This window comes from Leuciscus leuciscus, assembly GCF_965113295.1.
Source record: "Leuciscus leuciscus genome assembly, chromosome: 1".
Classification (NCBI taxonomy): domain Eukaryota; kingdom Metazoa; phylum Chordata; class Actinopteri; order Cypriniformes; family Leuciscidae; genus Leuciscus; species Leuciscus leuciscus.
In genome coordinates this window covers 15,841,279-15,853,592 of record NC_138725.1, presented here as the reverse complement: position 1 = coordinate 15,853,592, position 12,314 = coordinate 15,841,279, and the positions used below count along the sequence as shown (strand labels likewise).

The 12,314-nt window shown below is 38.8% G+C and overlaps 1 protein-coding gene across 1 annotated transcript in view; it reads right to left on the bottom strand.

The window, feature by feature from the left end:
- Positions 1–649: 649 nt before the first annotated feature.
- Positions 650–12,314, bottom strand: part of LOC309508551 (uncharacterized protein) — a gene marked incomplete at its 3' end in the record, with an annotated part of 70,184 nt that continues 58,519 nt past the window's right edge. Inside the window, exons 8-12 of the mRNA XM_082183153.1 lie at positions 10,594–10,714; positions 8,139–8,867; positions 7,976–8,027; positions 7,183–7,362; positions 650–803 (exon numbers count right to left, since the gene is read on the bottom strand). Coding sequence (XP_082039279.1) covers positions 650–803; positions 7,183–7,362; positions 7,976–8,027; positions 8,139–8,867; positions 10,594–10,714 — 1,236 coding nt within the window. The remainder of the gene's footprint in view (positions 804–7,182; positions 7,363–7,975; positions 8,028–8,138; positions 8,868–10,593; positions 10,715–12,314) is intronic.

The window sequence follows — 12,314 nt, the reverse complement described above, 5'->3', positions numbered from 1 at the left end:
TAATTCAGGTTTTCTGTTGGTTGTTTTGACTTCCAGGATACTCATCCCCTTCAGGGATTTCAGGAAGCACTATCAGACGAGCTGTAGGCCGAGTATACGTTCTGTCTTTTATCTGTATCTCCACTGTTCTGACACGGCCATCGGCTCCTGGGAAGACTTTCAGAATTCTTCCAATTTGCCATAGGGACAGAGGAAGCTGGGGGTCAACTAACATGGCTACAGTGCCAGGCTCGATGTCAGGTGATGGTCTTTGCCACTTTCCTCTCGTCTGCATTGCCGAGAGATAGTGCCTTAAATGCAGTCCAGAATCTGTCAGCTAATACCTGGGAGTGCCTCCACCTCCGCTTTGTGAGAAGTTCAGACTCCGGATACACCACTTGCGGTAAGGAACCATCTGGCCACCCCATCAGCAGGCAATTTGGAGTAACTGCGTCCAGATCAGACAGATCTGCCGAAACATACCCTAAAGGCTTAGAATTTAGGATGGCTTCGATCTCAATCAAAACTGTCTGAAGCACTTCTTCGGACACCGTTTCTGAACCTAGGGTTGCACGAAGGGCAGCCTTTACAGACCGCATCTCCCTCTCCCATACACCTCCAAAGTGCGGAGAGGCCGGAGGATTGAAGTGGAAACTGATCCTTTGTTTGGCTAACAGCTGTTGTATGTCTGGACGGAGTTGGCTGAAAGATTCCCGGAGTTCTGTCTCTCCACCTCGGAAGTTGGTGCTCTGGTCGGAGTACAGTTCTGCAGGATGGCCACGTCGACCAATGAACCGGATAAAGGGGTTCGAAACTCGTGCCACCTGGGTGTTGTCAGGAGTAGTAGAAGCAGTTGTAGAAGTGTTAGAGAGTCAGAAAGAAAACTATCATTGTCATTGTCGTTATTGTGTCATATATGTGTCAGGGCTGTATATTATTGCATTATCAGGTTAGAAGAGTTATAGTATATTGTTATTATTAATTATAGTAGCTATATTATAGTCTTGTTATATTAATTAGATAAGATTATTTGGATTGCTTTGGATTTTTGGATCTGGACTGGATTGCTTTTTGATTTGGATTGCCGGTTTGGATTTGTTTGCTTTTTGTGACCTCTTCCTTTTTCCTGGTAATGGAGCCAGCAAGAAAGAGTAAATCCTCCCCTGTCTGTTCATACTGTCACTATCCAAACAATTTATTAATAATTAATTAACTGTGAAAATTCAGACAAAGAAAGATACATATTTTATATTATACCCAGGCAATGGACAAATGTCTGCTCAGGTCTTTTTATTATTGCAAATGAAAGGTTACAGACCTTAACAGTGAGAAGAAAATAAATAAATGTTTATTTATCGGGGGACGACACTGGTTCAGAATTAATTAATTTGTCTGTTTTTTTTTGTTTTTTTTGCACAGTAGCTAGGTGTCACTAGTGAGCAATGCTGAATGAAGCTTCGAGTAATGAACCTTTGGCTGAAGCAATGGGCTGCGAGGTCTCAGTGGTTCATGAATCCTCATTTTGCCATCACTACTTGTCACGTCATGGAACCATACAGCACACCACCACACGGTCAAAAGACTGTTTGCCCTCTCAGCAAGCAAGCAAGCAACTTTATTTATATAGCACATTTTCAAACAACAGACGTTGCCCCAAAGTGCTTTACAAAAATAAAAACATTAAAATCATACAACAAAGCAAACATAACTTATTCGAAAGCTAAAGAAAATAAGTATGTTTTTAAATAAGACTTAAAAGTAGCAATTGAAGGAGCTGACCTCACGTGTAATGGGAGACTATTCCAGAGTTTGGGACCTACCACAGAAAAAGCACAATCTCCTTTTGATTTTAAACGACAACGAGGGACTTTTAAAAGCCGTTGGTCAGAGGACCTGAGAACTCTAGACGTAGAGTAGGGTATAATAAGATCACAGATGTACTGGGGGGCAAGGCCTGATAGGGCCTTGTAGACAAACAAGAGAACTTTAAAATCAATCCTGAATTTAACAGGAAGCCAATGCAAGGATTGCAGTACAGGGGTAATATGGTCTCTCTTTCTCACCCCCATTAAAAGCCTTGCTGCTGCATTTTGCACTAACTGTAAGCGGACTAGCATAGTCTGGGGGAGACCAATATATAGAGAATTGCAATAATCAATCTTTGATGAGATAAAAGAGTGAACCACGATTTCCAAATCCTTACTGGATAGAAAATGCTTTACTTTAGCAATTGATCTCAGATTAAAAAAGCTACCTTTAAAGGGATACTTCAGGATTTAGCATTAAGCTTTGTATTAGTAGAAAACCTGTAGTATTTTCGAATTACCGTGCTTTCCACCCTCATATCCCCCTGAGACGAGAGATTTATGTATTTTTTGTCTGGAAAAAATCCTCCGATGACACAAAAATCGTCATTTTGCGTCATCGGAGGATTTTCTAGCCAGAGGCTAAAGACTACAGCCAGTAGTAGGGGCTGTCCCGCATGTTTTCAGCCCCCCATAGAGGGTGGGATCTCACTCACAGAATGTACACATAGGTTCAGCCGTCTTTCTTTGGAAGCTAAGCTAGCAGGCTCTTGTTCTGTGGAGAAAGCTGAGTAGTAGGAGAAAGCTGAGTAGTAGGGGTTACCATCCTCTTTTTCCCGGACATGTCCGGCCGTCGCGATCGTCCAAAATGTCCGGGATTCGGCTTTTGCTTTCTGCCGTCGCCATTCATTGTTTACATGCACACCTTTTGTTTCAATCTAACTGAATTCATTCTGATTGGTGAATCTGAATGTAGTGTTTACATGAACGCTAAACAAGTGATCGGTTAATGTGCGTTTTAACATTGCTAAGAAAATTCCCGCTCCTCCGTGAGAGATAGGAGACCGATGCGTCTCAGTAATGACGCCACCGGCCTCGCACCATTCTCCCGCGCCCCTCAGCCTCGTCCTGCTCGCCACGGTAAACATGATGAATGGCGACTGTAGAACGCAAAAGCCGAATCCCGGACATTTTGGCCGATCTCGATATCCCGGGCAAACTCGTCACGGAGACACACTAGTAGCCTAACCTTGTTGTTTTCAACTGCGCTCTCTAACCGGGAGGCGTGGCTTGGGAGTGGCCTCGTAGAGCAGCGAAGCAAGTGCATTCTGGGAGTTTTTGTCTTTCATCCACATAAGCCAAAAATACATTTTCTGGCTTTTCTCAGTCTAGAAAGCTCCAAATTCAAAAATTTATAGATAGGAGATAGGAGAACCTATAATCAAAACCCCATTTTTACTCTCATTTAGGGCCCGTCCACACGGAGACTCGTTTTGCTGTATACGTATACATTTTTTATCGTATTGGCGTTTCGTCCACACGGATCCGGCGTTTTCGGAGACTGAAACCGCTATTTTTTGAAACCGGGTCCCAAGGTGGATAAATCTGAAAACGCCGCCCTTGCGTTTTCGTGTGTACGGCCAATCCGTACATTTTGTGAAACGATGATGTCATCACACCAAGTGTCAACTAGTCAGACACCGTTAAATCACAGCAACTACATTTATGGTTTTTCATATTGTTCAACAAAGTTCTTGATTAAAAAAGAAAAAAGAAAAGAAAAAAAGAAGCTACTGTGCCTAATATTATTGTTGTATACAGCCATAGTATACAGCGCGCAAGGTTTATGCGCATGCTTTAAGTCTTCTTCTCCGTTTTTAGTTTATGTATGTGGCAGAATTACAGCGCCACATAATGGTCTGGCATGTATACTACATCGTTTTGAGTCGGTTTCAGTGGTTTCGTGTGTATGCAGATAAATTTCTTGAGACGGCGCCGTGTTTACGGAATTTTTTTTTTGAACGGGGAAAAAAAATATCGGATAGGGAAAGCTCTGGCTTCGTGTGGATGTGGCCTTAATTGGAGAAAGTTGCTAGAAAGCCAAAGTTTAATGTCATTGTAACATTCCTGTACTCTGTCCAGCGAGCAGGTTTTATCTAAGCTTAAAGGAAGATAAAACTGGAGATCGTCAGCATAACAATGGTATGCAATACCATACTTCTGAAAAATAGAGCTTAGAGGAAGCATATACAGAGAAAACAGCAACAGTCCCAAAATGGACCCCTGAGGAACACCACAAACTAAAGGGGCCAATGTGGAAGAGAAGTCTCCCAGATTCACAGCAACTGTCCTATCTTTTAAATATGAGGCAAACCACTGAAGGGCTGTACCCTGGACACCAATCCAACACTCCAAAAGGTTGAAAAGAATCTCATGGTCAATCGTATCGAAGGCAGCGCTTAGATCTAATAAAACTAGAACAACATGTGATCCTGAGTCCAACGATAATAATATATCATTAGTGACCTTGAGCAATGCAGATTCTGTGCTATGACAGGGCCTAAAGCCCGACTGGAATGTGTCTAGAATATCAAAAGTAATCAGATGAGAATATAGCTGTGAATAGACCACTTTCTCTAGAATCTTGGAGATGAAAAGAAAGGCAGTTTAGAAATAGGTCTATAGTTGTTATATACTGTATGATCCAAATTAGGTTTTTTTTAACAAGGGATGAAGCTATTTGGTACTACTCCATTCCTCAAGGAGCTGTTAATTATAGCTGTTAGGCTAGAACTCACAGTATGAAAAACATATTTAAAGAGATGAGAAGGGAGAATATCCAGTCTGCAGCTACCTCCATTCATTTTCATGACAATATCTACCAGCTGTGCTGATGAAACTGGTTCAAAGTCAGTGAAAAGGTTAGACAGCACAGGATTAATTGATGATTGGGAATGTAAAGGTACAATTTCACTTCTGATCTTCTCAATTTTTTTTTGTAAAAAATAATAAAAACTCTCCACAAGTCTCTTGTGTGGAATCTCTCATAACATTCCTTGGGGGATTTAAAATAGAATCAATTGTGTCAAACATTACTTTTGGCCAATTTGCATTATCTGAGATTACCTTAGAGAAAAAATTCATTTTTTCCTCCTTTACAACCTTCTGATAATTAGCCAGGGACTCTTTTAACATCTCATACGGAATCTGAAGTTTATCTCTCTTCCATTTCCTTTCAGCTTTTCTCCACTCTTGTCTAAGAGAGCGAGTAATATTGCTTAGCCAAGGTTGAGATTTTCCCTTATGTTTCTTTAATTTAAGAGGGGCAACACAATCTAAGGCAACAGTACATGACTTAGTAAAAGCCTCAACCAGGACTTCCGTGTCCTCATCACTTAAGACTCTGTCTATAACATGTGATAAATAAAATTCAGAAAAAAGGTTTGCAGTTGCTTTTAGAAGGCGGAAAAGACGTGCAAAGCGCACTGGCAGTTTTTGTACATACCACGGAATACATAATTAGGCGCTCTTTACGCTTCCCCTCCCATCTCTTTATGCTAAACTCCCACTTTCCCCTTGACCCTCCCATGAATGCATATGCATGATACGGAAAAGCGCAATTTGCTACTTTCAGCTCCCGCGACAGGCAATCTGCGCTTTTAGCTCATTGCGGCCTGTTTGTACATACCTCGCCATGTTTTTACACGCACGTTGCGAGACAAATACACAAACACACAAATGCCTGTAGTGGCCGTAAAAGCGTTAGTACATCTGGCCCTCAGTGTCATAGGTAGCTTGGTAGCTCATCAGTTGCTAGATATCATGTCAACATTATATTTAGCCACTGTCAGATTTAGTCTTAACATTGTGAAACACATGGTCCTCAGTTTCAGAAACTGTCACATCAGGGAGTGGAGAAGCAACACACCCTTCATCCTCCTCTTTGGATTTGAGACAAGGTGAGCTAATTTAGTTCAAAATTAAAGCAAACCATGTTTAGCCATTTTGACTGAAAGGTGTTAAGTAACACTAACATCATAGAGTGTTTTATTATATTAGGTTACAATTAGGATAAGAAGTTAATATGTATTCTTCATGTAGAGAAAGATGATGGATGTGACTGAGGATGATGGTGGAAGTGAAGAGAGCAGGGAGCATGAGTGTTGCTCTGAGCACAGTGTGGAAATAAGAGATGAGGAGCAGGAAAGTAGGCACAGCAATTCAGACCAGTTTTTGCCAGAGGATCCAGGACTATGGCCAGATAAATTAACGAATGATCAGAGAGACACCATAGTATACAGGCTGGCAAGTAAAGGCACAGAGAAAACAAACAAAACGCCACCTAAAGATATAGAAGGAAAACCATTTCCCATTTATCTTGAAGAACATGGGGGCCCATCAGGACTGCCTGCATAAGGCCCGGGATCTTGTGCTACGTCACTGTTAATTAATAATGTTGGATATGTAAAAGTAACCAGGAACAGGCCGACATCACTGGGACGCCAGGTATCACCGTTGAGCCCTCCAGTGATGTCATGGGCTCATCAATGAAACATCAGTGAAAGAGGGAGCCCACCGGATGACTCCGATGACATGCCTACCCTCCCATATTTGATGACAAACTGCCTCCCATAATTCCTGTTCTGCAACATCAAAATATCTGCAAATGTCAAGATCAAGGATTCAAGGATTTAATTGGTACGTGCTCTCACATAAAGGAGATTTACATCTTGTCCTGTGTTTAAAAACTTTCAGTCACATGATGTCAGTGGGACAAAGTATGGAAAATCTTTCCATCACAGTTATATAATAAAAATATGCAAGTCACAATAGTGATAATAATAAACTTAGTATCTTATAATAAACTTTCACATAATAATTGGACACTTTCTTGCAATAAGATACCTTCTCATACCTTCTCATTATAAAAACATACAGTAAATCCCATAATAATAATAATACATTTTATTTATAAAAGCACTTTACATTTTAAGGAAAAAAATCTCAAAGTGCTACAGGTCTGATCCTAAAAACAATATCTAGACATTTTTAAAATTCGTAAGATCTGCTAAAAAGTAATGTCTTTAGTCCCTTTTTAAAAGTCTCTATGGTCTGTGGTGACCTCAGATGGTCCGGGAGGGCATTCCAAATCCGGGGAGCGGCAGAGCAAAAAGCACGATCGCCCATTGTGCAGAGTTTAGTTTTGGGTATTAAGAGGCGGTTTGAGGTTTGTGATCGGAGAGATCGTGCTGTCGAAGCAGGGGTAAGTAGTTCTTTCAGGTAGGGGGGTGCATTTCCATAGATGCATTGGTGAGTGAGAAGTGAAACCTTATATTCGATCCTAGCAGACACGGGAAGCCAGTGAAGTGTGTGGAGGATGGGAGTGATGTGTTCATACTTTCGCACTCTCATCAGGATCCTAGCAGCGCTGTTCTGGACGTACTGCAGCTTTTGCAGACTCTTGTTGGGGATCCCGATGAGAAGAGCGTTGCAGTAATCCAATCTAGAGGAGACGAAGGCGTGGACCAGTTTCTCAGCATCAGCTAAGGTAAGTGTAGAACGGAGTTTTGCGATATTTCTGAGATGATGAAAGGAGATCTTACAAAGGTTTTTGATATGAACTTCGAAGGTGAGTTGTGGATCAAATCTCACACCGAGATTGGTAACTGTTGTGGAAAGGGGGATATCTTGGCCAGAAATGGTTATACCGGAAAGTGAGGATGACTGAATTTGGTGCGAGGTGCCAATGAGAATTGCTTCAGTTTTGGAACTGTTTAGTTGGAGGAAATTATATTAATAATCAGCTACATCATATTAATGACTTACAACTCATAATAAAATATAATTTCTCATTATCAAATACTTTCTTGATACTTTCTCATAATGATGTACATCTCGTAATGAGAAACTTTCTAGTAATGACTTGATATCTCAAGGTTTTTTTGTAACAATGAGATAGCTTCTCAAAATTATGACTTAATATCTCATAATAATTAGAAACTTTCTCGTAATAACATTGCATAATAACGAGATGCTTTCTCATAATAAGGACTAAACATCTCATAATAAGAAATGTTCTAATAATAATGAGATACTTTCTCATAATTATAACTCAGTATCTCATAATAATGTAAAAAAATGTGAATCCAAATGTCCTGTTGCTCATCATGGCTGTTAGGAAACTAACTTACGGAGACGTGTGCGGCTTCTCTCTAGTGTGGATCCTCTCATGTCTTTTCAAATCTGCTGAACAAATGAATCTCTTGTCACAGTGTGAACACTTGTAAGGTTTTTCTCCAGTGTGAATCCCCTGATGCCGTTTTAAACTGTCCGCTGTAGTAAAAGTCTTCTCACACTCAAAGCACATGTACTCTCTCACACCAGTGTGGATTTTCTGATGTGCATGTAAATATGACAGCAGTGAAAAACTCTTTCCACACACAGAACATGAATGCGGCTTCTCCTTCGTATGAACTGTCAGGTGTGTCTTCAGGTTTGATGTACAAAGAAATGTTTTGCCGCATTGATCACATGAGAACGGCTTCTCTCCAGTATGAACTCTCGTGTGAATCTCAAGATGTTGTTTGTTTGAGAATCTCTTTCCACACTGATCACATGTGAACGGCTTCTCTCCAGTGTGGATCCTCATGTGGGTCTTAAGGTTATTTTTTTGTGTGAAGCTCTTCCCGCACTGATCACACGTGGCCGGTCTCTCTCCTGTATGAACTCTCATGTGAATCTTAAGATATTTTTTGTTTGAGAATCTCTTTTCACACTGATCACACATGAATGGTTTCTCTCCAGTGTGAATTCTCATGTGAACGTCGAGAGTTTGTTTTTCTGAGTAACTCTTTTTGCACTGATCACATGCGTACGGCTTGTCTCCAGTGTGGATCCTCATGTGGGTCTCAAGACTTTGTTTGGTTGTGAAACTCTTTCCACACTGAGTGCAGGTGAAAGATTTCTTGGCTCTTCTTTTCTTTAAAAATGTCTGTTTAGTCTTTGAGCGACTCAAAGGTTTTTCTCCAGGTTTGACATGATGTTCCTCCTCCACTTCACTCAGTTCTTCACTCTCCACCAGGTCTGACATGAAAGAGAAAGAGTTATTTCCTTTTCAGTACAACAAAAATAATTCAAAGAGAGGAATATGAAGTGAAAGGACATAAAAAGAGGTCTGATGTAATAACAAAAAGTACTTTCCATAAATGAGGTACATTGATAATAATAATTATTTTTTAAACATTATAGACACAAATCCCATGTTTCTGTAGCAAGAACTATTAAATATATTTGATCAATGACACAATTATCTAATGTAAAATGTAATTTATTTTACTTTAAACTATTTAATTATTACAGTCCAGTCACACTAGACTTTTAATTCCAATGACTCCCATTCATTCGCATGTGAACGTGGGAAACCAGAAACACAAGCTTCGCTGCGTTCCAGTTCAAGTTGGAACGCCAATTCATTATTGGTCATTTACATCATAATTTAAATAGACATTTGATTACTCTATTGAACTCTTTACATTATATTTTACTGGTTCATTCGGATTTTAATATCACTTAGAGTTTCACCCCGGCCAATAATGATGATCTCACGGTCACAAACTCATAAGTCTGATTATTAGTCGGAGGTTATGACTTATACTGGGCGGTAAATCGGTTTCAGTTTCGAGACGATATGTATTTTTCATAAACTCATACCGGTGCGTTTCTGAAACAGCTGCTGTCTCTATTCAATGGTCATGAAGAGCGCTATGTAGAGTGTGTAGAGAGCTATTAAATACATACCCGTCTTACACTAATATTAACAACTTTATAACACAACAATAAATAACACAAAACTAACTCTCTTTAATACTGCAAATACCATGTAGAGCATTTGATTCCCGAGATGCAGAATCACAGAATCCAGTCACTAATGGAACTTACTGTATAAAACAGAACGTCACACAAACCAAATATAAAACAGAGCTAATGACAACGGGATGGTTTTGATTCTGAAGAGACTGCCGGTAAGAGGAAATGTTTGCGTTGCGCTATCTAAGCACTAATAACTGCGTTTGGTGGCTTCGTGTAAATGTGCGTGTTATGGACTTGGGTATTTATCATTGTTATTTTGGTATCTGTGATTAGGTTAGTGGTTAAATTGCTGAGCCTAAACGCCTAGTATTGTTAACAATCATTAAAAAAGTATATTATCAAGAAATGATTAATATATTCAGTTTGCTAAAATTAATTTTCTGTCTAAAATTCACTGTCTTAATGTGAAATCAATTAATTTGTTAGAATATTTATTATGGTAAACATGGTTAAATTCCCTTCGAATGAAATACAAATCTGGTGATAAAAGCTAACTCTTTGAAAACTTATTTGCTATGGTGTAAGATAGTATTAATAAAAAGAAATAGTATTGTGCTAACGCTTACTAAATTAAACCCGTATAAATTATGTACAATGTGAAATTGTGGTGTTTTAATTCATGTGCATTGCTGTAAATATTTACACTGCTTTGTTGTGTGTGGTTTTAAAGGTTTTTCACCTACTGAAAATTCTACAATAAATTGAGAAAAGGCAACTTAAGTCTCATTCTTGTGTTCAATTCAGAAGTAAGGAACCGCTTTCAAGTGTGGGACCCGTGCAACTTAGAGCATTTGACAATTTCAACCTCCCTCTACTGAACATTTGTTGAAAATCTGTACCATTTCATAGTTTAACTTATTATCTAAAAATGATGAATGCTTGAATGTTTCTAACATGAATGTTCTTCAGCATCATGAATGAATGAAGAATAAACACCAACCTCTTTGTTCTTCAGGATCTTCAGTGTGTTTCATTCTGCAGGGTTCTGGATCACTCATGTTCTCACTGTCCTCTTTAATAAACTCAGTCTTTGCAGATTTCAGCTCTTCCTGATGCTCTGATGCTCGTCTTCACTTGTAGCTGATGGGAATTTACAGCATTTATTGGAGAATTGCTGTGGGAGGAGCTTCACTGATGATGTAATTGATGTGGGAGGAGATTCATTGTCTTCAGTGTGAAATCAATTCATTTGTTAGAATATTTATTATGGTAAACATGGTTAAATTCCCTTCGAATGAAATACAAATCTGCTGATAAAAGCTTGCTCTTTGAAAACTTATTTGCTATGGTGTAAAATAGTATTAATAAAAAGAAATAGTATTGTGCTAACGCTTACTAAATTAAACCCGTATAAATTATGTACGATGTGAAATTGTGGTGGTTTAATTCATGTGCATTGCTGTAAATATTTACACTGCTTTGTTGTGTGTGGTTTTAAAGGTTTTTCACCTACTGAAAATTCTACAATACAATGAGAAAAGGCAACTTAAGTCTCATTCTTGTTCAATTCAGAAGTAAGGAACCGCTTTCAAGTGTGGGACCCGTGCAACTTAGAACATTTGACAATATCAACTCCCTCTACTGAACATTTGTTGAAAATCTGTACCATTTCATAGTTTAACTTATTATCTAAAAGTGATGAAGTGCTTGAATGTTTCTAACATGAATGTTCTTCAGCATCATGAATGAATGAAGAATAAACACCAACCTCTTTGTTCTTCAGGATCTTCATTGTGTTTCATTCTGCAGGGTTCTGGATCACTCATGTTCTCACTGTCCTCTTTAATAAACTCAGTCTTTGCAGATTTCAGCTCTTCCTGATGCTCTGATGCTCGTCTTCACTTGTAGCTGATGGGAAATTACAGTATTTATTGGAGAATTGCTGTGGGAGGAGCTTCACTGATGATGTAATTGATGTGGGAGGAGCTTCATTGTCCATGTGACTGCTGTGGGCGGAGCTTCGCTGACTGAACTGCAGATTGGTTAGAGGAGATGATCTGCCAAAACCAAGTTTATTTTTATAGGGTCAAAGACCAGATGTAAGAAAAAAGAAAAGAAAAAAAAAACACATTAAATGCAAGTAAACTGTCCATTTTAATGTTTAAAATATATTTTCAACTATAAAAGCCATTATCAATGGAGCGCAGATATTGAGTCACCATGACAGACAAAAAGAGGTCTTCATATTTCTCACCAGCAGAACTGGATGAGCTTCTGCAAGCATATGGAGAGTACGAACATTATTATTATTATTTTAACAATTCTGTATATTTAACATACATTTTTAAAAGGTATATTTTTAATGTAACCTTCTCCCTCTACACACTTTGGTCAGTTCAAGAATAATTCATGCAATTGTATATTGTTTATTTGAAAGCATTAAAAGTGCAGTTTCTTGTCTCTCCATGTATTGTTCAAGTGGTTGAGGTTGATGGGATTTAGTAATTAGTAATAAGTAGACCAATACCTTATAAAGATAGCCATTATTACATTAATCTAATTACACTGCTGAATGTGTCATTTGTAGTTAGTAATAACTATTTTAGAGTAACTTGCCCAACTGTTATAATATCAGAGGTGAAACTGGAAGAACAGTATGTTATTCAACCTAATTTTAATTTTCATGTAGATGCAATCCAGCAGGCATTAAAAGAACATGGC